Source organism: Ranitomeya imitator, chromosome 8 (genome assembly GCF_032444005.1).
Source record: "Ranitomeya imitator isolate aRanImi1 chromosome 8, aRanImi1.pri, whole genome shotgun sequence".
Classification (NCBI taxonomy): domain Eukaryota; kingdom Metazoa; phylum Chordata; class Amphibia; order Anura; family Dendrobatidae; genus Ranitomeya; species Ranitomeya imitator.
The window spans coordinates 144,692,857-144,720,451 of NC_091289.1; the positions used below are offsets into that span (position 1 = coordinate 144,692,857).

General features: G+C 41.3%; 1 protein-coding gene across 3 annotated transcripts in view; it reads left to right on the plus strand.

Moving 5' to 3' along the window:
* LOC138648035 (calcium-activated chloride channel regulator 3A-1-like) overlaps positions 1-27,103 on the plus strand; it is a 37,484-nt gene extending 10,381 nt beyond the window's left edge. For 2 of the 3 annotated variants that reach the window (XM_069737503.1, XM_069737504.1), the window contains 11 exons: positions 431-539; positions 979-1,147; positions 4,823-5,044; positions 5,570-5,794; positions 8,556-8,733; positions 17,647-17,753; positions 17,838-18,062; positions 20,124-20,394; positions 22,238-22,402; positions 22,689-22,925; positions 26,400-27,103. In XM_069737503.1, coding sequence (XP_069593604.1) covers positions 431-539; positions 979-1,147; positions 4,823-5,044; positions 5,570-5,794; positions 8,556-8,733; positions 17,647-17,753; positions 17,838-18,062; positions 20,124-20,394; positions 22,238-22,402; positions 22,689-22,925; positions 26,400-26,962 — 2,471 coding nt within the window. In that variant the 3' untranslated portion in view covers positions 26,963-27,103. The remainder of the gene's footprint in view (positions 1-430; positions 540-978; positions 1,148-4,822; positions 5,045-5,569; positions 5,795-8,555; positions 8,734-17,646; positions 17,754-17,837; positions 18,063-20,123; positions 20,395-22,237; positions 22,403-22,688; positions 22,926-26,399) is intronic. The other variant, XM_069737505.1, reaches the window with a different exon arrangement.
* Positions 27,104-27,595: the final 492 nt, after the last annotated feature.

Here is a 27,595-nt window from a genome sequence, read left to right on the forward strand (position 1 = left end):
AAATTTCATAAAATTATTAACAAAATTCCTAGAGTACATGGAATCTCTCCAAGAGGGGACTGGTGTACAAATTTAGCGAATTTTTAAAAAGTTGCAAATGATGAATCAGGTGAAAACACCTGGAAACCATAAACTCTGACCACACTGGGAAACTAATAAAATAGGCAAACGCTGATGAAATAGATGTAAAAAAGGCTCCACAGGAAAGAAGAATTTGGTGCAAGGATAAAATAAGGGCATAAAACACTAAAAACTAGACAAAAACAGATGCAAATGCAATGAATCGGGTCCTTAGTGGTTTTTTTTTTTTGTCTCTTTCTGTATAAATATCTACATTTTTTTTTGTTTATAGAATCCACACATTAATCTTGGTTGTATTTTATGTAGTAGACATTATGTGTTTTATAGTTTTTATCTTCATTTTCGTCAGGGAAGGTGTTTCTCCATGAATGGGCCCATTTTCGGTGGGGTGTATTTGATGAATATGATTATGAGAAGCCTTTCTTTATTTCACCTGACAACAAAATTAAAGCAACACAGTAAGTTGTTGAGGTTTTTTTCTACAGTATAGTATAATATTGGATAAATGAAGAGCATTTATGGCATTTTGAATGATTTTGATGATAATCAATCATTATTAAAGGGCTTGTCTCATCTTATTAAATGTGCTGCTGAGAATCATGATGTTTTAAGTAGGGCAAAAGATTATTTCACCTGACGAACGAGCGTTCTGCTCCTACGTATGGTGATCGGGAGCCTGTATACACTTCAGGACTATCAGAAAAATAGGTTTCAAAGGAATACTCGTTCCTGATAATAAAATATAATTTAAATCTTTGTGTATTACCTTATACCTAAAAAGCAAGACACTGGACAATCATGCAAGAATTTGTGATATTTTGCCCCATAGCGATAGTCACGTATCTTACGTATTTTATTCGATTTTTTAAATTATTTTATGCTGTATTTTGTTTTAAGGTGTTCCTCTGAGATGGTGGGCATGTATATTTGCAAGAAGCGCTCATGTTCAGATGGAGAATGCATCGTTGACCCTCAGACTGGGAATTTAGAGGAAGGCTGTATGTTCTTAGTGAATAGCACTCAAAGAGTGAAAGCATCGATAATGTACATGCAATCTTTATCTTCGGTAAGTCACTACAATGTATGACTCTTTTGTATTACAAAAAAAATAACACCAATACATTAAATTTGGTTAATTGACATTATTTGAAAATCTTAATTGCCCAAGGTTATAGTAAGAGAAACAAGAAGAGATCAATATCAGTATTACACTAAGAGGTGCCATAGCAATTCTTAATCGGTGACACCATCAAACACCTAATTTGGACGGGAAGATTTGGCACTTGCTATGCTATAGTCATCTTTACTTTAACCTATAATACAGTCATGGCCGAAAGTGTTGACACCCTTGAAATTGTTCCAGAAAATGAAGCATTTCTCCCAGAAAATAATTGCAATTACAGATGTTTTGTTATTTTCTTTTGGTGTATTGGAACAACACAAAAAAAACAAGAAAAAAGGCAAATTGGACATCATTTCACACAAAAAACCCCAAATGGTCCGGATAAAATTATTGGCACTTTTCCAAACTTGTGGGTAAACAACTTTGTTTCAAGCATGTGATGCTCATACAATCACACCTGTGGCAAGTGACAGGTGTGGGCAATATGAAAATCACACCTGAAACCAGATACAAAGGGGAGAAGTTGACTCAATCTTTGAATTGTGTGGCTAAGCATGGAGAGTAGAAAGAGGAGAAGAGAAATGTCTGAGGACCTGAGAACCAAAATTGTTGAAAGATATCAACAATCTCAAGGTTACAAGTCCATCTCCAGAGATCTTGATGTTCCTTTGTACATGGTGGGCAACATAATCAAGATGTTTACAACCCCTGGCACTATAGCTAATCTCCCTGGACATGGATGGCAGAGAAAACTTGATTAAAAATTACAACGCAGGAAAAACTATGGCTGGAGACACAGAAAGACCCCACTGCTGACATACAGACATAAGCTGCTAGACTGCAGTTTGCCAAAAATATACCTGAGTAAGCCAAAATCCTTTTGGGAAAGTGTCTTGTGGACAGATGAGACCAAGATAGCTCTTTTTGTTAAAGTGCATCATTCTACTGTTTAACAAAAATTGAATGAGGCCTACAAAGAAAAAAACACAGTACCTACAGTTAAATATGGTGGAGATTCAAAGATATTTTGGAGTTGTCTTACCGCAATCTAAATCCAATTGAACACCAGTGGAGAGATTTTATAATTTCTGATGGGAGAAGGCACCCTTCAAATATGAGAGACCTGGAGCAGTTTGCAAAAGAAGAGTGGTCCAGAATTCCAGCTAAGAGATACAAGAAGCTTGTTGATGGTTATAGGAAGCGATTGACTGCAGTTATTTATTCTAAAAGGTGTGAAACTAAATATTAAGTAGAGGGTGCCAACAATTTTGTCCACCCCATTTTGAGGTTTTGTTTTAAATTATGTTCAATGCACACAAAGGAAATAAACATGTGTATAACAAAACATGTGTAATTTCAATAATTTTCTGGGAGAAATATTTAATCTTCTGGAACAATTTCAAGGGCACAAGCACTTCAGGCTATGACTGTATATCTAAACCTTTATGAGCATATTCATGCTTCTTTCAAAAATATTGTCAATATTTTCTATTTCATAAAATATTAATAAAAAATATATATCATGTATATCCTGTCACCAGATTTCACAATTCAAACTGCATACATTATTAAATAGACATCTTAGATCCAATGAGTCATCCATGTCAGATTGGCTGTAAAAGTCTGATATCAATGCATTAAAATTCTATGACGTATACATCCACCATGAACACTTGTCAAGTATTGCTCTATGATGGATATTAGTGATGAGCGAATATACTCGTTACTTGAGATTTCCAGAGCACGCTCGGGGGTCCTCCGAGTATTTTTTAGTGCTCGGAGATTTAGTTTTCATTGCCTCAGCTGAATGATTTACATCTGTTAGCCAGCATAAGTACACGTGGGGGTTGCCTGGTTGCTAGGGAATCCCCACATGTAATCAAGCAGGCTAGTAGCTGTAAATCATCCAGCTGCAGTGAAAAAAAAACTAAATCTCCGAGCACTAAAAAATACTCAGAGGACACCCGAGCGTGCTTGAGAAATCTCGAGTAACGACTATATTCGCTCATCACTAATGGATATATATGTTATGTTGATCCCATGGTTACTGTCTGTGTTACCCTGCTATCAGCTGCAGGACCCTGACTGATATACATAGCCAGACACCTGCTGAAACTGTGGGGACTAGTGAGAAAACTGATCCCCATTTTTTAATTTTTTAGATGTCCATCAATGAGCTACTATTGCCTTAGGTAATTGTTCTCTTCAATCTGAAGATTCATGGATTTGTTCTCATCGTAACCCCCCTCAATTATGTGCCCTTATTGTTATCTGAAGTTGGTCATGATCTCAGTCACTATTAGTTCCTATATGATGGCATGATTTATAATGAACCACAGAAGTTATCCACAGTAGACAACAGAAACTCCTATCTCAGTCACTGATGATGAGTATACAGCTCCTTTCATACAGTTATAATGTAGAGGATCATAGTTCATCTTTATTTATAAGGGAGAATAAACAGATATAGATACTCGCGCTTGCTGGTCATGCGATGCTATGCTAATGTACCACGGGATTTATAGCAGAGCCTAGAGGAATAAAATGCAGGGTAAACTCTGAGAATTGAGTTAGAGGCTGAAACAAAGAAGAGTAGAGAACTGCAGAGAAGTAAGTACACTGTATATAGGAGAATGCCACAACCACGAAGGGACGCGAACTCTCACTCTTCTGATCCGAAGTCACGCGCCTTATCCATTAGGCCACGCGGTCTACACAACCTATGTGTAGACCGCGTGGCCTAATGGATAAGGCGTGTGATTTCGGATCAGAAGAGTGAGGGTTTGAGTCCCTTCGTGGTCGTGTATATAGGAGAAGTCTAGAGCATGCTATGCAAATGGGGGGATGGTGGAGGGATGGAATGATAATTTGCTGGATTGCTTTTTTAACAACTCTCTTTCCTAATACACAGACAGAATATTTCTACAAGGAGTGTTTTTCTACAAAACGGGAAGCTCACATTACACTTTCTGCGACGCTTTCTGGAACTTCAGAAAAAGCAAGAGATTGCCTGTTTTAAACAGTGCTAGTATGCTTCTCAGAAAAGAGGATTCTCTTTAATAGTAGTTGGTTAACTTGAATCTGTATTGTGTAATATTGGGGGGGATAGAGGAATATCTACCAAATAATTTTTGCATAATCTTTTTTTCATCAATGCAAATATTGAATATGACAAAAATCACAATCTCGTGATCAGTTGGTCTTAGGCCGGGTTCACATTGCGTTAACAGCAGCCCGTTCAATACATACGTTAACTGGCTGCTGTTAACGCAAGTGCCGATATGTCGTCGCGCTAGCACAGATGGAGCTAGCAGATGCTCTATCTGCGCTAGCAGTGACGGACCCGGAAACGCTGCAGCCTGCGTCCCAGGGTCCGTCACTCAATGATGGCACATTGCTAGCGCATGCCCACAATGGGCGTGCGCTAGCGATGAATCCAACATTGGACTAAATGGTGGCGTTAACGGACTACGTTACATCGAGTTATGCCGCGGTGTAACGTAGTCCGTCTAACGGACGCCAAAAAACGTAATGTGAACCTGGCCTTAGAGACACAAATTCTTTAATAGTGATATGTCTTAAGATTTTAATACTCCTTTTATTACTTTTTTTTTGTAGGTCGTAGAATTTTGTTCTGAACATGACCACGATAAGGAAGCTCCAAATATGCAAAACAAAATGTGCAGCTATCGAAGCACATGGGATGTTATTAGAAGTTCAGCAGACTTTAAAGCCACAGCTCCAATGCCAGGAACAGAGCTCCCACCACCTCCGGCCTTCTTATTACTACAGTCCAGAGCGAGAGTGATTTGTCTAGTTCTGGATGTCTCTGACAATATGGTAACACTAATTACCACCCTACTGTGTCAGAATGCTTTATGCTAGAGACATCTAAAGTGTTGTCCTGTACTTAGATATTAATGGTATAGTTAAAGGGAATCTGTCACCCTAATTAATATGGGCATACTGGCGCCAACTTTAAGTCCACCACCTCCATAGCCTTCCTGTATTCCCACTTCGGCACTGAAGGACAAGCTTGCTCTTTAAGTTGACCAAAATCTCATCCCATCTAATGCTTGAACCCTCAGCATTTCCGGTTTGTGCATCCACATAATGACGCCAAATCTCATTGTTATTTGGGTTCTCCTCTTCCCCCAGATGGAAACACAACTCTTCCCCAGATAATTCTCATTTCTTCATCTGGTCACAGCACCACACACAACCCAGCCTTCAGCAGACCTATAAGATAAAGCATAAATAAAGATATGGAAATGAGTAGATGATTATGTGGCTTGTATATTTTAACAATGTTTTATTTTCTGTTTTTGTTGCTAATTCTGATATGTTTCAATGTTCTATGTTTAGGGAACACAATTTCACAGACTACGACAAGCAGCAGCCATCTTTATTCAGCAATTGGTTGAGCCTGGCTCCTATGTTGGCATTGTAATATTTAACGAAACAACGCAAGTAATAAGTCCCTTACGCCAGATTGTCAATGATGATGTACGATGGAATCTTACGTCAAGCCTTCCTGATACATTTAGTGGGGGTATGTCTATTTGTGAAGGCATCTCAGCAGGCTTACAGGTAAATATCTGAATGCAAGTCTGCATTTGAAGAAAATGGCAGATCTCCTGCTAACAGAGTTGAAACTTGGATTCACAAGCCAAATTTTGCCAGGAAATTCGATCTGCAGCAAATCGATTCACCACGAATCGAAAGTAATCCAATGGCTCCAACTGCCCTGGAAAGATGTGTTATTACATTGAAGCAGGCCTATGACCACAATGATCAAGCAAGTGACAGAGCCTGACAGCTGTGTCCCTCCCTGGCCCTGCCTCATAGACACAGTCTCTCTCTATTAAATTAAATCTGTATTATTCTTTTTTCCGCACACACTAATCTAATGTTATGTGCTGTGGTATACTCCCATAGGGGTGGAGCCGCATATTCATCACTGTAATGGGCGGCACCACGTGACCGCTCATACAGGAGAAGCTGCGGCGAGGAGAGGAAGCAGCGAGGGAGCCGGGTAAGTATTTTATTAACAGCGGGGGGCGCACAGGGGGTGGGAGGGTGTTGGGGACAGGGATCTTTTTTTAAACACCAAAAAAACAAAAAAAAAGATTTTTCATATCTTCTCTCCAGCGAACGCTGCTGGAGAGAAGAAATGAATGGCGGCTTCAGCACCAGATGCGGGGGACAGCGCTTAACTGTAGCGCTGTCTCCTGCACGGTGCGTGTGGTACCCAGTCGGCACACGGGCGGCACACGGATGCCGCACGTGTGCCACACTGATGTGCCGTGTGAGCACACGGACACACGGACATGGATAATTCCGGTACCGATTTTTCCAGTACCGGAATTATCTGAACGTGTGGGACAGGCCTAATATGGGATGGATCAGTGCACGCCGCTTAATAGTCTGTTTAAACAGACAGCAGTAAATGATTGCCCATCGGTAATGGTTTACAGATTGGTGGTCATTTAGTGCCGCCGGTTAGTTCGTGTAAATGTATTTCTATACAGTACCCCTATACAGAATAAATATTTACATCCTGTAACGTGCCACTGACGTCTTGGCTGATTACAGCCTTTTTCTTCTTCATCTTGTCAAACTTTCATGTTGTCGTCCTAACACTGGAACTTGATCACTGCTGACTTTTGCTGCACTGATTAATGCTCCCTTAACCCCTTTCCGATATCGGGCATAATAGTACGCTGATGCCGGACTCCCTCCCTTTGATGTGGGTTCCGGCGGTGAGCCCACATCTTTCCGGGGACATATCAGCTGTTTTGAACAGCTAACATGTGCCCGCAGTAGCCGCGGGTGGAATTGCGATCCACCCGTGGCTATTAACCAGTTAAATGCCACTGTCAAACTCTGACAGCGGCATTTAAATTGCGCTTCCAGCGAGCTGGCCGGAAATACGCTCACCGGTGACCCTCGTCACGTGATCGCGGGTCACCGATGTCTGGCATGACAACCTGAGGTCTCCTGGAGACCTCTATGGTTGTCAGTGCCGGCTTGCTGTAAGCGCCATCCAGTGGTCCACGCTCATAGCAAGTCAGTAAATCTGCTAAATAGAGGCATTCTGAACATCACCTCTATGCAGCAGAGCCGATGGGGCTATGTCAGCTTCTAGTCTCCTAAGGAGGCTATTGAAGCATGCCAAAAGTAAAAAAAAATGTTTTTAAAAATATAAAAATTTTTTAAAAATATAAAAGTGCAAATCACCCCACTTTTGCTCCGTTCAAAATAAAACAATAAAAATAAAATCAAACATGCACATATTTGGTATAGCTGCGTTCAGAATCACATGATCTATCAATAAAAAAGATTATCCTGATCTCTAAACGGCGTAGCGAGAAAAAAAGTCAAAATGCCAAAATTACGCTTTTTGGTCACCACAACATTGCATTAAAATGCAATAAAGGGCGATCAAAAAATTGCATCTGCACCAAAATGGTATAATTAAAAACGACAGCTTGGCACGCAAAAAATAAGTCCTCACCAAACCTGAAATCACAAAAAATGGAGACGCTACATGTATTGGAATATGGCACAATTTTTTTTTTTTTACCAATTAGATAAAACAGAACCTAGACATGTTTGGTGTCTATAAACTCGTAATGACCTGGATAATCAAAATGGCAGGTCAGTTTTACCATTCAGTGAACCTAGTAAAAAAAGCAATAAAAAAACAAGTGTGGGATTGCACTTTTTTTGCCCCGGCTGAGTCACAGAAGGCGGTGGGAGCTCCCTTGTAGCTGCTTTTCCATTCTTTGTTGTCAGGAGCGGAGCTTCAAGATGGTTCCCTGCCCGGCAATAAACTCTGACAATGGTGGCACCCAAAATATCATAATGAAAGAAACGTCGGCCCCGGGTGGTAAAAAAGATTAACCTTATTATAATTCGCCTATGCAGGAACATATGGTGAACATATAAGCGCATGTATGGTGGCTCAGTGGTTAGCACTGCAGCTGTGCAGCGCTGGGGTCCAGGGTTCAAGACCAGCAAGGAGTTTGTATGTTCTCCCCATGATTGTCTGGGTTTCTTCCGGGTTCTCTGGTTTCCTCCCATACTCCAAAGACATAATGATAGGGAATGTAGAATGTGAGCCCCAATGGGGACAGTGATGATAATGTCTGTATATCGCTGTGGAATATGATGGCCAAGGTAACATAAATGTTTTTTCTTTTAAATCATAATAGCTATAATGCGCACAATAAAGAGCATTTATAAATTTGTTCGGACACTTAAAGCAAAAATAGCCCAAATATAAATTCAAAAAACAAAAAAGGAAGTGAGATCTTAACTTTAATATTCTGTTTTTGTTTTTTTACAGGTGATCAAAGGTCTTGATGGAATTATGGAAGGTTCTGAAGTCATCTTAGCAGTCAGCGGAAGGGACACAAATTTGCACAAATGTTTACCAAAGGTTTCAAGGAGCGGCTCAGTTATTCACACCATTGCCATAGGGCCCGATGCTGACCCTGAACTAGAAACCTTAGCAGAGAGCACAGGTGTGTATGTAGAACCTATTACAATTTACTCTGCTGGTTATACTGGTACCTGTGAATTCTGGCTGCGATGCTACGCTATGAATGAGTGAAAAGATAATCCTCCCAATGTTATGTTGGTGTAGGAGCGAATATTGGATTATCTGCATATTTCAGCGCAACATTCTAGAACTATAAGTCCTGCTGTCAACTACAATCTATTGCTCTACTCCAAGCTGGCAAGGCGTGAGGAGGCAGTGGCTATAAGTGCACTGCAAAAATGTTGTAGCAAGAACACTTTTTGTAGAAGATTTCTAATATAAGTGAGAAAATAAAATAAAATCATGGCAATAATTTTCAGAAGATTTCTTCTGTAACATACACAACAACATTTATGACATTTGCATACAGCAAGGGACACATTTCAAATTCTTTGGCTTTTTTAACACTCCTATAAACCGCACTGACAATCATCTGTCCTCACCAGAAGAATCACCTATCTTTTAAATCAGGTTTCTATTCTACATCTTTTATTAAATGTGTCATTTTTTTCCATAGCGATCTGAATTGTTAAAAACCAAATAGTCAACTTGTGATTTTCTTTGGGAATATTTTAGACTCATACCTCCTGTTCTTTCAGGAAGAGTTTACAGCAGTTTCCTTATCATGGGAGGCAGGATTACAATGACAAGTAACACCTCTATAAACAATTACAATAAGCAATGTCACATCTGACCATGCTCCCCTCCCTTCACAAAGACCTTTGCACACCCTCATTAGATGTTTTAATATAAAAGATTGGGTCTAAGTCAGTGGGTTGCTGCTAATGTACACGTGTTGTTTCCTGAAACATGAGGTTAGTCTAAATTAGCTCCACTGATCCTTTGCATAAATTGCAAGATTTATAATTTGTATTCTTAATGTGGATTGTGACATGTAAAAAAAATAGTAATATCTTTAAAAAATGTATTTAACACATCAACCTGATTAAACAGGAAATTTTCTGATGACAAATTCCCTTTAAAGGGCCTGTCCTAACTCAACAACTTACATTAGAATGCACCAGCTCTGGTGATCAACTGATCTGGTGGGTTCATTTGCTGTAGCATCCTTAGAAATTGTGTTATCACCACGGGAAGAAATGGATGGCCATAGCAAGGTCAATCAAATCGACAGGTGACCATGAAATACTCTGGTTTATGGTAGGATCCCTTTTAGGACATCCACGTGCCCAAAAAGGGAAAAGTTCTTTAAATAGAGAATTAAATGACATGCAATACATAGTTTCCCTGTGTTCATGAGAGTGAGAGTTGACCTGTGCAGAAGGGTCTCAAGATCCTCTACGATGTGCTTATATTGCAGGAGGTCAGAGGTTGCCCCACTGGTATGACCCAAGAACCTTTTATTACTTTTAATTTTTTACAGACATTTGTTAAAGTTTATGGATTAGTTCTTTTAGAAAAATTGCTACTGTTATTATTAGGCATAAGACAATGGTTTAAAGTCTGCTATGTGTATGAAGAATGTGTGCTACAAAAAAGATCTATCTACAGGAGACTGGCACAGCAATGGGAAGTAAAATGGCCCCACAGTATGCAAATCTTTTCATGGCCAAGCTTGAAAGCGACTTTTTGTCCTCATGTCCCATCAGGCCTCTGGCATACTACCGCTACATTGATGACATTTTAATCATCTGGACGGAGTCTGAGCCGCAGCTAAAGACGTTCCATGATCAGTTTAATCAATCTCATCCTACCATCAACTTGACACTCAACTACTCCTGCACTGAAATTAACTTTTTGGACACCATCATTAAGCTGCAGAACAATAAAATAGAGACATCCCTGTATCAGAAGCTAATCGACCGTCCAACATACCTTAAATGGGACTGTTTCCATCCAAAACACATAAAAAAACTCTATTGTCTACAGCCAAGCCATCAGATACAATCGTATATGTTCCAACCCAATGGATAGGGATGAACACCTTGGTCACCTCAGAAAGACCTTTTTGAATCAGGGCTACCATCCAAGAACAATTGAAAACCAGATCACAAGAGCCACCAGAATATCAAGGAATCACCAGCTACATTACAAAGCAAAAGAAGAAAATAACCGGGTACCTCTAGTAGTTACCTACAATCCAAATCTGGAGGTGCTAAGGGGAGCTGCACGGAAATTACAACCTTTACTGCAAAAAGATGCCCGATTACAATTTATTTTTCCAGACCCCCCACTACTGTGTTTTAGGCAGCCCCCAAATCTAAGAAGCATCATTGTCAAGAGCTCCCTGTCCTCTCCAACAGCTGCAGGAACCTTTCCTTGCAACCAGAAAAAATGTAAAACCTGTCCATTTATAATGACCACGGACAAGATAAAGATCCCCAATTCACATCAGGACTACAAGATACCAGGTACTTTCAGCTGCGTCACTTCTAATGTGGTGTACCTAATTATTTGTACTAAATGTCCAACTGGGGGTCTGTATGTAGGGGAGACAGGGCAGAAACTGATGAACTCTCACCGCCATACAATAAGAGAAAAAAGAATGGATATACCTGTGGCAATACATTTCTGTCTCCCAAATCATAACATTATGTGTTATGAAAGGTAATTCAGTACCACAATGGACATAGAGGTCAGCGCACATACAGTGACCTGGCAATAACCCAAAAAACAAGAACGAGCTCTGAGACGTGGGAACTCTGTTGACCACAATCCCTAATCCTCTCCAACCACAATAAAGGCAGCCGTGGATTGCTCCTAACGCTCCCTATGCAACTCGGCACGGCCTGAGAAACTAGCTAGCCTGAAGATAGAAAATAAGCCTACCATGCCTCAGAGAAATACCCCAAAGGAAAAGGCAGCCCCCCACATATAATGACTGTGAGTTAAGATGAAAAGACAAACGTAGAGATGAAATAGATTTAGCAAAGTGAGGCCCAACTTTCTGAACAGAGCGAGGATAGGAAAGGTAACTTTGCGGTCAACACAAAACCCTACAAAAACCACGCAAAGGGGGCAAAAAGACCCTCCGTACCGAACTAACGGCACGGAGGTACACCCTCTGCGTCCCAGAGCTTCCAGCAAGCAGAAAAAACAAATTGACAAGCTGGACAGAAAAAAACAGCAAACAAATAGCAAAGAGGAACTTACCTATGCAGAGCAGCAGGCCACAGGAACGATCCAGGAGGAAACAGGTCCAACACTAGAACATTGACTGGAGGCCAGGATCAAAGCACTAGGTGGAGTTAAATAGAGCAGCACCTAACGACTTCACCACATCACCTGAGGAAGGAAACTCAGAAGCCGCAGTACAACTTTCCTCCACCAACGGAAGCTCACAGAGAGAACCAGCCGAAGTACCACTTGTGACCACAGGAGGGAGCTCTGCCACAGAATTCACAACAGTACCCCCCCTTGAGGAGGGGTCACCGAACCCTCACCAGAGCTCACAGGACGACCAGGATGAGCCATATGAAAGGCACGAACAAGATCGGGAGCATGGACATCAGAGGCAAAGACCCAGGAATTATCTTCCTGAGCATAACCCTTCCACTTAACCAGATACTGGAGTTTCCGCCTTGAAACATGAGAATCCCAAATCTTCTCCACAATATACTCCAACTCCCCCTCCACCAAAACCGGGGCAGGAGGATCAACAGATGGAACCATAGGTGCCACGTATCTCCGCAACAATGACCTATGGAATACGTTATGTATGGAAAAAGAATCTGGAAGGGTCAGACGAAAAGACACAGGATTAAGAACCTCAGAAATCCTATACGGACCAATAAAACGAGGTTTAAACTTAGGAGAGGAAACCTTCATAGGAATATGACGAGAAGATAACCAAACCAAGTCCCCAACCCGAAGTCGGGGACCCACACAGCGTCTACGATTAGCGAAACGTTGAGCCTTTTCCTGGGACAAAGTCAAATTGTCCACTACATGAGTCCAAATCTGCTGCAACCTGTCCACCACAGTATCCACACCAGGACAGTCCGAAGACTCAACCTGCCCTGAAGAGAAACGAGGATGGAACCCAGAGTTGCAGAAAAACGGTGAAACCAAGGTAGCCGAGCTGGCCCGATTATTAAGGGCGAACTCAGCCAAAGGCAAAAAGGACACCCAGTCATCCTGATCAGCAGAAACAAAGCATCTCAGATATGTTTCCAAGGTCTGATTGGTTCGTTCGGTCTGGCCATTAGTCTGAGGATGGAAAGCCGAAGAAAAAGACAAGTCAATGCCCATCCTACCACAAAAGGCTCGCCAAAACCTCGAAACAAACTGGGAACCTCTGTCAGAAACGATATTCTCTGGAATGCCATGTAAACGAACCACATGCTGGAAAAACAATGGCACCAAATCAGAGGAGGAAGGCAATTTAGACAAGGGTACCAAATGGACCATCTTCGAGAAGCGATCACAGACCACCCAAATGACTGACATCTTTTGAGAGACGGGAAGATCTGAAATAAAATCCATAGAGATATGTGTCCAAGGCCTCTTCGGGCCTGGCAAGGGCAAAAGCAACCCACTGGCACGAGAACAGCAGGGCTTAGCCCGAGCACAAATCCCACAGGACTGCACAAAAGTACGCACATCCCGCGACAGAGATGGCCACCAAAAGGATCTAGTCACTAACTCTCTGGTACCAAAGATTCCTGGATGACCAGCCAACACCGAACAATGAACCTCAGAGATAACTTTATTCGTCCACCTATCAGGGACAAACAGTTTCTCCGCTGGGCAACGATCAGGTTTATTAGCCTGAAATTTTTGCAGCACCCGCCGCAAATCAGGGGAGATGGCAGACACAATTACTCCCTCTTTGAGGATACCCGCCGGCTCAGATACACCCGGAGAGTCGGGCACAAAACTCCTAGACAGAGCATCCGCCTTCACATTTTTAGAGCCTGGAAGGTATGAAATCACAAAGTCAAAACGGGCAAAAAACAACGACCAACGAGCTTGTCTAGGATTCAACCGCTTGGCGGACTCGAGATAAGTCAAGTTCTTATGATCAGTCAAGACCACCACGCGATGCTTAGCTCCTTCAAGCCAATGACGCCACTCCTCGAATGCCCACTTCATGGCCAGCAACTCTCGATTGCCCACATCATAATTTCGCTTAGCAGGCGAAAACTTCCTGGAAAAGAAGGCGCATGGTTTCATCACCGAGCAATCAGAACTTCTCTGCGACAAAACAGCCCCTGCTCCAATCTCAGAAGCATCAACCTCGACCTGGAACGGAAGCGAAACATCTGGTTGACACAACACAGGGGCAGAAGAAAAACGACGCTTCAACTCTTGAAAAGCTTCCACCGCAGCAGAAGACCAATTGACCAAATCAGCACCTTTCTTGGTCAAATCGGTCAATGGTTTAGCAATACTAGAAAAATTGCAGATGAAGTGACGATAAAAATTAGCAAAGCCCAGGAACTTTTGCAGACTTTTCAGAGATGTCGGCTGAGTCCAATTATGGATGGCTTGGACCTTAACAGGATCCATCTCGATAGTAGAAGGGGAAAAGATGAACCCCAAAAATGAAACCTTCTGAACACCAAAGAGACACTTTGATCCCTTCACAAACAAAGAATTAGCACGCAGGACCTGAAACACCGTTCTGACCTGCTTCATATGAGACTTCCAATCATCCGAGAAGATCAAAATGTCATCTAAGTACACAATCAGGAATTTATCCAGGTACTCTCAGAAGATGTCATGCATAAAGGACTGAAACACTGATGGAGCATTGGCAAGTCCAAATGGCATTACTAGATACTCAAAATGGCCCTCGGGCGTATTAAATGCAGTTTTCCACTCATCGCCTCGCTTAATACGCACAAGATTATACGCACCACGAAGATCTATCTTGGTGAACCAACTAGCCCCCTTAATCCGAGCAAACAAATCAGATAACAATGGCAAGGGGTACTGAAATTTAACCGTGATCTTATTTAGAAGGCGGTAATCTATACAAGGTCTCAGTGAACTATCCTTCTTGGCTACAAAAAAGAACCCTGCTCCTAATGGCGACGATGACGGGCGAATATGCCCCTTCTCCAAAGACTCCTTCACATAACTCCGCATAGCGGCGTGCTCAGGCACAGATAAATTAAACAGTCGACCTTTTGGGAATTTACTACCAGGAATCAAATCGATAGCACAATCACAATCCCTATGCGGAGGTAGGGTATCGGACTTGGGCTCATCAAATAAATCCCGGTAATCAGACAAGAACTCAGGAACCTCAGAAGGGGTGGATGACGAAATAGACAGAAATGGGACTTCACCATGTACCCCCTGACAACCCCAGCTGGACACAGACATGGATTTCCAATCTAAAACTGGATTATGGACTTGTAGCCATGGCAACCCCAACACGACCACATCATGCAGATTATGCAACACCAGAAAGCGCATAACCTCCTGATGTGCAGGAGCCATGCACATGGTCAGCTGGGTCCAGTACTGAGGCTTATTCTTGGCCAAAGGCGTAGCATCAATTCCTCTCAATGGAATAGGACACTGCAAGGGCTCCAAGAAAAACCCACAACGCCTAGCATACTCCAAGTCCATCAAATTCAGAGCAGCGCCTGGGTCCACAAATGCCATGACAGAATATGATGACAAAGAGCAGATCAAGGTAACAGACAGAAGAAATTTTGACTGTACCATACCAATGGTGGCAGACCTAGCGAACCGCTTAGTGCGCTTAGGACAATCAGAGATAGCATGAGTGGAATCACCACAGTAGAAACACAGCCCATTCAGACGTCTGTGTTCTTGCCGTTCAACTCTGGTCAAAGTCCTATCGCACTGCATAGGCTCAGGTTTAAGCTCAGGTAATACCGCCAAATGGTGCACAGATTTACGCTCGCGCAAGCGTCGACCGATCTGAATGGCCAAAGACATAGACTCATTCAGACCAGCAGGCATAGGAAATCCCACCATGACATCCTTAAGGGCTTCAGAGAGACCTTTTCTGAAAATAGCTGCGAGCGCACCTTCATTCCACTGAGTGAGTACGGGCCACTTTCTAAATTTCTGACAATATACCTCTATTTCATCCTGACCCTGACACAGAGCCAGCAAATTCTTCTCTGCCTGATCCACAGAATTAGGCTCATCGTACAGCAATCCGAGCGCCAGGAAAAATGCATCGATATTACTTAATGCAGGATCTCCTGAGAAAATGCCCAGTCCTGAGGGTCGCCACGCAAAAAAGAAATAACGATCCTAACTTGTTGAACTGGGTCACCAGAGGAGCGAGGTTTCAAAGCCAGAAAATAGTTTACAATTATTTTTGAAACTCAGAAATTTAGTTCTATCTCCAAAAAACAAATCAGGAATAGGGATTCTTGGTTCTAACATAGAATTCTGAACCACAAAGTCTTGAATACTTTGTACTCTTGCCGTGAGCTGATCCACACATGAAGACAGACCTTTAATGTCCATCGCTACACCTGTGTCCTGAACCACCCAAATGTCTAGGGGAAAAAAAAGGCAAAACACAGTGCAGAGAAAAAAAAATGGTCTCAGAACTTCTTTTTTCCCTCTATTGAGAATCATTAGTACTTTTGGCCTCCAGTACTGTTATGAAAGGTAATTCAGTACCACAATGGACATAGAGGTCAGCGGACATACAGTGACCTGGCAATAACCCAAAAAACAAGAACGAGCTCTGAGACGTGGGAACTCTGTTGACCGCAATCCCTAATCCTCTCCAACCACACTAAAGGCAGCCGTGGATTGCGCCTAACGCTCCCTATGCAACTCGGCACGGCCTGAGAAACTAGCTAGCCTGAAGATAGAAAATAAGCCTACCATGCCTCAGAGAAATACCCCAAAGGAAAAGGCAGCCCCCCACATATAATGACTGTGAGTTAAGATGAAAAGACAAACGTAGAGATGAAATAGATTTAGCAAAGTGAGGCCCAACTTTCTGAACAGAGCGAGGATAGGAAAGGTAACTTTGCGGTCAACACAAAACCCTACAAAAACCACGCAAAGGGGGCAAAAAGACCCTCCGTACCGAACTAACGGCACAGAGGTACACCCTCTGCGTCCCAGAGCTTCCAGCAAGCAGAAAAAACAAATTGACAAGCTGGACAGAAAAAAACAGCAAACAAATAGCAAAGAGGAACTTAGCTATGCAGAGCAGCAGGCCACAGGAACGATCCAGGAGGAAACAGGTCCAACACTAGAACATTGACTGGAGGCCAGGATCAAAGCACTAGGTGGAGTTAAATAGAGCAGCACCTAATGACTTCACCACATCACCTGAGGAAGGAAACTCAGAAGCCGCAGTACCACTTTCCTCCACCAACGGAAGCTCACAGAGAGAACCAGCCGAAGTACCACTTGTGACCACAGGAGGGAGCTCTGCCACAGAATTCACAACAATTATGGACATGAAATTACTTGTACTAAAAGGTAGCTTCAAATGTCAGAGAGACAGAAGAGTCTGGGAATATAAGCTGATGACGACCTTTGACACTCTAACTGCAGGAATGAATGTGTCACATGGATTTATGTCTTTTGACATCAACTAAGGAACTTGCCCCTCAGACTATGAGGGGTCATCACAACAGAGACCCTAATCACAGGACAATAAAACAATCCTTATCTAAGAATTGGCCCAATATTTATGGATGTAACTGTTTATCACCCATGGTAATTCTGCTTCATGTCACCTGGCTTATCCATGGTTTTTTCTCTTTTTTTTTTCTATGCTATGTTGTGCATAAATATGTGATTCTTCAGAATTTGTTTTAGTCTTTGCCTGATGAAGAGACGTATGTAGTCTCAAAAGCTTGCTGTTTGTTACCATCTTTTCAGTTAGCCATTAAAAGGTATCAACCACTGAGGACTCTCAATTCTAAATATTTTGCTACAAAACACTAATTTTTTCGTGTTTGTTAAATGTAAGGAGGAAGAACGTTCTTTACTTCACACGGTTATGATTCAGACCATTTGATTGGAGCTTTTACAGAAATATTTCCTATACATCGAGACACAGCAGATCTATTAATAAAGGTGAGGCTCTACAGACATTTCATATCTGTCCTATTACCAATACTGTTTTTTGTTCTAATGACTCTTACATGTCTCTGGTTGTAGATAATAAGTGTCCGCAGACTTATTCAGGCTGAAGGTCAATTATCTGGCTCTGTCATCATGGACAAGACTGTGGGAAATGATACAAAGTTCATTATTACCTGGCAGGCTACTGATCCTCCTAATATTATGATCCGGGATCCATCAGGATATAATTATATCAATGAAAACCTTGACCAGGACTTAACATCTAAAGTGTCCTATCTAATAGTTCCAGGAACTTCTCAGGTATAAACAAATTAAAAAATCTAATTAGAAAATATTGATAATCTGCTTTGGTTTTAGTCTATTGTAAATTAAATATTTTTTAAAATTAATTCAATAAAAAATTTATAATGCTAAGTTAATGCTATAATGTTACATATGACTGTACTTCCTTTTTTTCATGTGTTTTCAAGAAGGGATGACGTCCATAGAAATGGCAGATGATCGTGATACTAGTGGTCAGAGCCAAATCATAGAAGTAGGAAAAAGTTATACTGCTTCGATGCCTCCGCTACTTAGGGGCCTGTACCAACCAGGTGCATCCAGTCCTGGACGGGAAGGTGTTAGATATTTAAAAAGGATTCTTCCTCTATATGGACACGCAGGTCATAGAGACTTTATTAAAATGATAACTTGATATCTGTCATCGTGTAAAGGAGTAGAAGCGCTGTTGGCACCCTTTCTGGAGATCTTTGTATGAATGTAATGCATTGACCTGTTTTTATTTGGACCTGTACTAGTTAGCCTGCAGATAGGGTTAACTGTTAGGCCAGCCCATGGTGGGAGACATTAACTGGGCATAGGAACTGGTTTTCCTGTTAGTTAGGAGTGTTGGACAGAAGCTTCTGAAGGAGTAACAAGTATTCCATCTGCAGTGAGTAGAGCCGTAGAATATCAGAGCCGTGGGAGGCAGAAATCCCCAAGGCAGTTAGTAGCAGTGGGCTACAAGGGCACCATGTTAGCCAGTTCTGGAATATAGGAGTTTTCTATTCTGAGCAGGAGGGAACACCAAGGTACACCTGTAATAGGAGGATAAAGGAAGTGAATGCTGGGAATAGAAAGCTTGAGAAGTATTCTGACACTCGTGCAGAATATCAGTACTATCGAAATGGTATCTCTGAAATGCATAAACAGAGAACCTCTGGATAACACAGAACATTCGTACCAAAAGTATTGTGTTTGCTGTCGTTTGTTGCAGTTCTTTTTAAGGCATTCCAGTAAAGATGTTTTTATCCTTTTACATCGGATTCTGGTCTCCTTGATTTGTCGAATGTTGTCAAGGCCCCCGTACCATCTAGCCACTTGTGGCCTGAATAGGGGAGGACAGCAAACCCCAAATACATCAGCATACACACAACGGTTCCTTCATCGTGGCTTGGACCATGAAGTAAACACAAATGGACCTTTACAATCTGGTTTTTAATACTGGAGTAATCCACGTTTTTCTTAATATGTAAATGAGGGGTTAAGCTCTAAGGGCGACCACTGATACGCATGAGAATCTGCTTCCAGAAGTTATTTTAAATTAAAGGAGGAATTACCAGTGTGAGGGGTGTAAAGACTGACAGGCTGCATCGCCTGATTTCATTGCAGAGCTGTGTGATTACAACTGAGCACAACTGAGCTTTGTCTCATTACAAATACATCTGTAGCTCTCCTCTCATAGTGCTGTCCTCTCAGCTGTACTGCCCCTCCCCCCGCACTAACTGCTGGGAGATGGAAGCTGAAGAAGTGTTAGTTATAAGCACACAGAGCGCTGCAGTGATAAAAAAATCTGGAGCTCAAGCATATATGTTTATTGCCATAGGGGGAAAGTGATAAAAAGTACAATATTCATCTGGCCTCATTTGTTTCCTGGTTCAAGAAAGGCTTGTTTGTGTTAAAACCCAACATACCGAGTCTTGTTACCATCAATAGCAGACGTGGCACATCAGAATCTGCTGACAATTATCTAATGGGACTAATACCTGTATGGCTAAACTAACTTTTCACTCATTACATGGCATTACTTTCAGGGAGCTGACCTCTGCCAAGGGCCTCTACAAATTTGGATCTGGTTGTGTTTCAAGTAATGGGATGGGAATGAATAGGTCCTGGTGTGGCCATATCCAAACATTTTGGTTTTTTTTCTGTGTGGTTATTGTTTATACTAGTCAGAATAGCTAAAGTGTGTGTGTACAGTCACCTATCACAGTCATGTGGAAGGATAAACTCTTAAGCTCTTACAGGCTCACCACCAGATAGGTTATGTGACTTTTTTATCGGTCTGGGTCTTTCTACAATACTTTTTTTTGTCGTATTTAGGCTGGCTCTTGGACTTATAAAATAACAAATGTGTTAAACATCAGCCAGTTTCTTGGGATTTTAGTCCTTTCAAGACCTTCATCATATACAATACCTCCTGTGACTATCACTGGTGAAAGAATTGATGAAAGGATCACTTCTCCACAGCCGGTAGCCGTCATTGCAGAACTTAAGCAAGGACATGCAGCAGTACGGGGAGCTAATGTGACGGCTGTCATTGAACCAGAATTTGGAGATCCTGTCATTCTGATACTTAATGATAATGGTGCAGGTAAAGCATCATATTTAAAAACATTTTAACTTCTAAGGTACTTGACGGTTACTGCGCCATAGTTATAAATGGGGGCGACATTTTACAGTTGTCCCAAAACCCGTGTGCCTCAGGTGCGGGTAAGACACTGCTGCAGTAGACAACAGTCTAATTTTCAACAGACTATTTCCCATTGTCCAAAATTATGATCTACCCTCTTTATATCCACGGGTCTTATATAAAACTTAATGATCACTATATCATTAATATATTTCATAATTTTTTAAGTATAGTAATAATTTACATATGGAAGCAAACAAGTCGACAAACTAAGCGAATAAGCCAGAGTTGGAGTGCCCTTCTCCTTTTTGTTGAATCATCTCTGCTGGCATTTACATTTGATTATTAAACTGATGTTCATACATCCCCAGAACCCCCACTGAATTTGAGAATGACGATCCCTTGTTCTCATATGAATGGAGCAGAAGTGCGCATGTGTGACCACTGGTCTAGTATTGAAGAACAAGACGTGCACTCTCGCTAAGGGTGGTGCAGACTGAACACGGAGGGATACTCCAGATTATAGTCATACAACAACAGTCGCACTCAAAGAAAGGTTTTCGGAGTTTTGGTTTTTGGCTGAAAAATGTGGTTTTCTTTATTACAAACACCAAAATAAAGGTAGCACCGCAGTGTTTCAAGGTAGGTAACGTTTCGACCCGCAGGGTCTTTCTCAAACCTTACTTTTAATTGTAGGAGCAGAGTGAAGAGCATAGATCCCTGGATGGGTTGGGACACCATTATCTTCGCAGCTACAGCCCCGAACAGGACTCCTACACCCATCCAGGGATCTATGCCCTTCGCTTTGCTCCTACAATTAAAAGTAAGGTTTGAGAAAGACCCTGCAGGTCAAAACGTTACCTACCTTGAAACACTGCGGTGCTACCTTTATTTTGGTGTTTGTAATAAAGAAAACCCCATTTTTCAGCCAAAAACCAAAACTCCGAAAACCTTTCTTTGAGTGCGACTGTTGTTGTATGACCACTGGTCTATTCATGCTCTATGGGAGTGGTGGTGGGACAATATCTCTCATAAAGACTCATAGAATTGAATGGAATTATGGTCACACCAACGATAGAACCATCAAAGTGAATAGAATGGGATCATGGCTGTGTACTACAGCTCTATTCACTTGCAGGAAGGAGATCTCTATTCTCAGGATCATTGGGGTCCCAAAATTCATACATTTTTCACCTATCCTATCAATTGTTCTCGGTAGTATAATCCCTTTAATTACAAATGTATTGGATTGTACTATCCATACATCAAATTGTGCTGACTTTGCAGGGTCATGGTGCTTTAAACAGCAGAGATGAGTGAATCGATTTGAGGGTCTCTGGTCCAGCGTCCATATCAGTTGTACCTGGCGGCTAGTTGGGAGACCCACAAATCTCTTACCTTTCGGTCTCCCCTGTGCGACATTTCATTTGTTAGGGCTGACGCAACAGATAACGTTGCGCCAGCCCACCGGACAGGTTGGAAGCTAAGAGATTTACAAGCTTACCACCTAGATGCTAGGTACCGCTGACCTGGACGCTGGACTGGAGTCCCGCAAATCAATCCTCTCATCTCTACTAAATAGTTTTAATTCAATCACAACTAGGGCTGAACTCACACACAGTTGGATGTACACCTAGCTTACAGACATTGTTGGCTAGAACATAAATGTTTTCTTGTTGACACACGGCGTCCTCAGGGATTCTACGCCATAGACACTGTAACGTGTGTTGGATTCCCTTAAAACCCTACATGCTAACTACACACTGGTTATCCAATGAACCTTTTATACTCCTATGCAATATAGGTGCTGACAATGTTAAGGATGATGGCATATATTCCAGATACGTATTTTGGTTCCCTACAAATGGCAGATACGCACTAAAGATTCTAGCCACGTGGACAAAAGTTACCTCACTGGTGCCGGTATTGAAGAACCGAGCTATGTATGTTCCGGGATATATTGAAAATGGTGAGCTTAGATTACTACGAAAATTGTTGTCCTCAAGGAAATTGAACTAAATGCAGTACATACTATACGATATCATGATATTGCAAGTAGTTACTTGTTTTGCTTTTTTTTTTTGCATACCCAAGAGATATACATTTCAGGTTATTCCTTTTCTTTTCCAGAAATTCTGTAAAAAAAGTAAATGTTGTAATTTGATATGTTTCATTGGCATCTATTCTACTTTTCCTTGTAACATTTTAGATAGACCGCCATATGTTCTATATTTGATTATTTGTGTTTATTGCAGGCACCATCAATATGAATCCTCCGAAACCCGTAATCAATACTAAAGTGCTAAGTTCCCATGAATCATTCAGCCGAATCCTCTTCCTTGGAAGTTTTAAAGTGACTAATGTCTTCGACCGCACAGTGAATAAGGATATTTTTCCTCCATGTAAAATAATTGACCTTGAAGCAAAAGTAGAAAATGACTATGTTGTCTTATCTTGGACGGCACCAGGAGACAACTATGACCAGGGATCTGGTAGGTTTTTCTTGATATGTCACATTTATATGAAATTTTTACTATATAACACTATATTAAATTATTCTTTCATTGTGGTTTGTCCTGGTGAAGAAGTAAGTCACTTTGAAATGCGTTAACAAATAAACTGCACCTCTTTAATTCCCACCTCTTGCTCTTTACTGGACTACTGGCAAGGCAGATTTTAACCCACTGCTCCCAAGAATGGGGCTCTGGATCGTTCCTTGGCCTGGTTGGCTATTCTCACAAATGCTCCTTTATCTGGTATACTGGTATACTCCATTCCCTAATCAGGGAATGGAGTATATTTCTGTTTTAATTTACACCACTCTTGTGATGTAAATGATGATGATTTTTTGGGTGCACCTAGTCACCTTTTACCCAGTGGAGCTGGCCAGAATTGTCATAAACACGCCAAATGTGGCAACATTTTTTGGAAAATAAAGAGTTTGATTTGAAGAAATTTTAAACAATAAATCTAAAAAATGGTTGATGAATTGATGTTTCTTCCATTTGGAAAAATTGTGATCACTGCAGCCGATTAGTGGCCTCTGACTGGTTGCCAGTTGTAGATGTTTAATTCCTAGGAGCTGACCTACAGGTTGTCGACTGCATCAGCTAAATATTGAATGGTGTTATTGTATTTAAATCAATCTGATAAAAAAAAGTTTTAAATACAAAGGTTAGGTGTTGCAGGAAGGAACTATATATAGTTAAATAGTCAAATAACCATAAGGTGCGGTTGCATCAAAAAGTGCAAGTGCTTAAAGTTATAAAGTCACTATAGAGATTCTAAAAAGATAAACAGCAAACCCTTATAATATGGCACTGGTAATGAATAAAACCACCTTAAAACAGATGAAAATGGCACATATGTTATATAAATTTTAGTGATGAGCGAATATACTCATTACTCGAGATTTCCCGAGCACGCTCAAGTGACCTCCGAGTATTTTTTAGTGCTCGGAAATTTAGTTTTTATTGCCGCAGCAGAATGATTTACATCTGTTAGCCAGCATAAGTACATGTGGGGATTCCTTAGCAACCAGGCAACCCCCACATGTACTTATGCTGGCTAACAGATGTAAATCATTCAGCTGCGGCAATAAAAACTAAATTTCCGAGCACTAAAAAAATACTCGGAGGACACCCGAGCGTGCTCGGAAAATCTCGAGTAACGAGTTTATTTGCTCATTACTAATAAATATCAAAAAACTGATCGGCACTTGCAAGCAAACAGAGAAGTATGAACTGGTGTAAGTTAAGAGAGCCACTCTATATAGTGAACAAATTGAAGCTGCACTCCGAAGCGCTATAATATGTAAATATTGAATATATGAAATTGGACCTGCATTACTGCTGTAGAAAACATGTTAAAAAATGAATATACTTAGCGCACAAATTGGGCAATTCGTGTAAGCCCAACATCCAGCGACAAAGTATAGCCCATTGTGGAGACCCTAAACCTAAAGTGAAGCCTCTTCTGGGCTAAAAGCCTACAGTTATATGGGCAGGTAGGATCAAGCTCAATTTAAAAATGAGTTAAGCTTATGGGAGGAGTGCTCGGTTAGAAGGCGTGCACTATAAATATAAAAAAAAACTGATTGTCACTACCAAACAGAAAAAGACAAGTGTGAACAGGTGCAAGCTAAGAGAGCCACTCTATATAGCTAACAAATTAACCCCTTCACGATATGTGCCATACATGTACTGCACACGTCCTGTCTCTCCCTTTGATGTGGGTCTGACACTGATCCCACATCTTTCCTGGCACATGTCAGCTCTTTTGAACAGCTGACACGTGCCCCTAACATCCACGGGTGGAATCGCCATCCACCCCTGACTGTTAACCTGTTAAATGCCACTGTCAATCTCTGACAGCGGCATTTAATGTGATCGCACCAGAAGCACGTTACTAATCCTGCCCATCAGTGCCCGTATCACATGACCGCGGGTCGCCGATGGGTTAGCATGACAACCCAGGGTCTGCAGCAGACCCGAGTGGTTGTCATTGTCAGATTGCTATGTGCGGCCCCCAGCGGTCAATGCTCATAGCAAGTGAGCATTTCTGCTACACACAGGTGATCTGATCATCACCTGTGCGTTGCAGAGATGATCGGATTATCGCAGCTTCGAGTCTCCCATGGAGACTATTAAAGCAAGTGAAAAGAAAATTTTTTTTTAAAAAATTTTAAAAAAATAAAAAATATACAAAAGTTCAAATCACCCCCTATTCGTCCCATTCAAAATAATACAATTAGAAACAAATTAAAAATACACATATTTGGTATCGCAGGGTTCAGAATCCCCCAATCTATCAAGATATAAAAAGAATTAATCCAATCGGTAAACAGCATAGCGAAAAAAAGTAAGAAACGCCAGAATTAAATTTTTTGGGTCGTCGCAACATTACATTAAAATGCAATAACGGGTGATCAAAAGATCGTATCCACTCCAATATGGTATCAATAAAAACATCACCTCGGCACACAAAATCATAAGCCTTCATCCAGCCCCAGATCATGGAGACGTTCCTGGTCTCGGAAAATTACCCATTTTTATTTTAATTTTTTTACAAACTTTGGATTAGTTTTTTTACCACTTAAATAAAAAAAGAACCTAGACATGTTTGGTATCTACGAATTCCTAATGACCTGGAGAATCATAATGGCAGGTCAGTTTTAGCATTTGGTGAACATGGTAAACAAATAAGAAAAACAGTTATGGAATTGTAAGTTTTTTTGGATTTTTTTTCCTGTTTTCTAGTACAGGATATGGTAAAATCAATGGTGTTGTTCAAAAGTACAACTCGTCCCACAAAAACAAGCCATCACATGGCCATATTGACGGAAAAAAAAGTTATGGTTCTGGGAAAAAGGGGAGCGAAAAACAGAAACACAAAAACAAAAAAGGGCTGTGGTGTGAAGGGGTTAAAGGTGCACTCTGAAACGCTATAATATGTAAACATTGATTATATATCATATTATAGCATTTCACAGTTTTAATTTGTTAGTTATATAAAGTGGCTCTCTTAGCTTGCCCCTATTCACACTTGCCTCTGTTTGGAAGTAGCGGTCAGTTTTTTTTTATATTTATAGGACTGCTAGAGCACCATAGTCCCTTCAATCAGTTGATTGTCCTGCGTGCTTGGAAGATAAAAAATAATAATAAAAAAATAGGATGAAACATCATGTAGACCAGGGGTGTCAAACTGCATTCCTCGAGGGCTGCAAACAGGTCATGTTTTCAGGATTTCCTTGTACTGCACAGGTGATAATTTAATCACCAACTCATTATTTGTGTAGGTGATTAAATTATCACCTGTGCAGTACAAGGAAATCCTGAAAACATGACCTGTTTGCAGCCCTCGAGGAATGCAGTTTGACACCCCTGATGTAGACTCTACATCATGTTGTGACTTTCCAGCATTTAATAAATCAATATTATATCCACCCATTTTATTTTCCCTTTCAGTGTCTAGTTATGACATCCGTATGAGCAGTGACCCATTAGAATTACTACAACATTTTTCCAGGACTGTGTTCATCAATGCGTCATCTCTACGACCGAAGATTGCCGGCAGCGAAGAAACCTTCTCATTCAGACATGATAACGCGACTGCTCAGAGCGGCACCATCAGTTACATTGCAATCCGCTCTACGGATAAAGCATCACAACAATCTCAAATCTCAAATCTGGTTCATGTGAGCAGACATGCGCTCCACGAAGAAGACGTAAACCTTGACTACTCATCAGCTATGACGACGTCTAATACAATAACTGTCATTATTATTACTCTATCTGTTCTTTCCCTATGTCTTATATTAGGCCTTGGCCTGTACCGCTGGGGAAAACGGGCCTCTAGTAAATCATCGAGCCATACAAACAATATTGAGTTACAAGAAAAGAGCGGCTCATTGGAGGAACCTCAAACTAATCTTAAAGGCCAAGATAAAACATTGCCTTTGGATGAGATTTCTGAAGATGATATTAAAGAAGAAACTGTAATTGTTCTAGAGGAAAGAACAGATGTATAACTAAAGCTTTGTCATATAGGTGACTGAAGTGTTACGTACTAGGAAAATTGAGTTAAGGAATAATTAAATTATTGCAAACCACAGATACCCCTTCATCATAAAGTGTAACATAGCTCCTTGTGTTCAGTAGGTTCCTTATTTCTGAGTTGGGTTGTGTCTTCCTACAAGCATGGGGGCAGCAAAATCATACTGTGGTTGGTACGTGGAAGACTTTGTCAGATGAATGCAAAGTAGTTGTGAAGGAATACCTACTGCAGTCTACAAGAAAACTAACCCATAAGGCTACTTTCACACTAGCGTTTTCTGCAATCCGTCACAATGTGTCTTTTGCAGAAAAAACGCATCCTGCAAAAGTGCTTGCAGGATGCGTTTTTTCCCCATAGACTTGTATTGACGACGCATTTGCGACGGATTGCCACACGTCGCATCCGTCGAGCGACGGATGCGTCGTGCTTTTGCGGACCGTCGGGAGCAAAAAACGCTACATGACCGCCCCCACCTCCCCGCACCTTATAATGGGGCAGTGGATGCGCCGGAGAAATGCATCCGCTGCCTCCGTTGTGCAGTGCGCTAAACGCTAGCGTCGGAATCTCTCCCCGACGCATTGCGACGGGGAGATTCCGACGCTAGTGT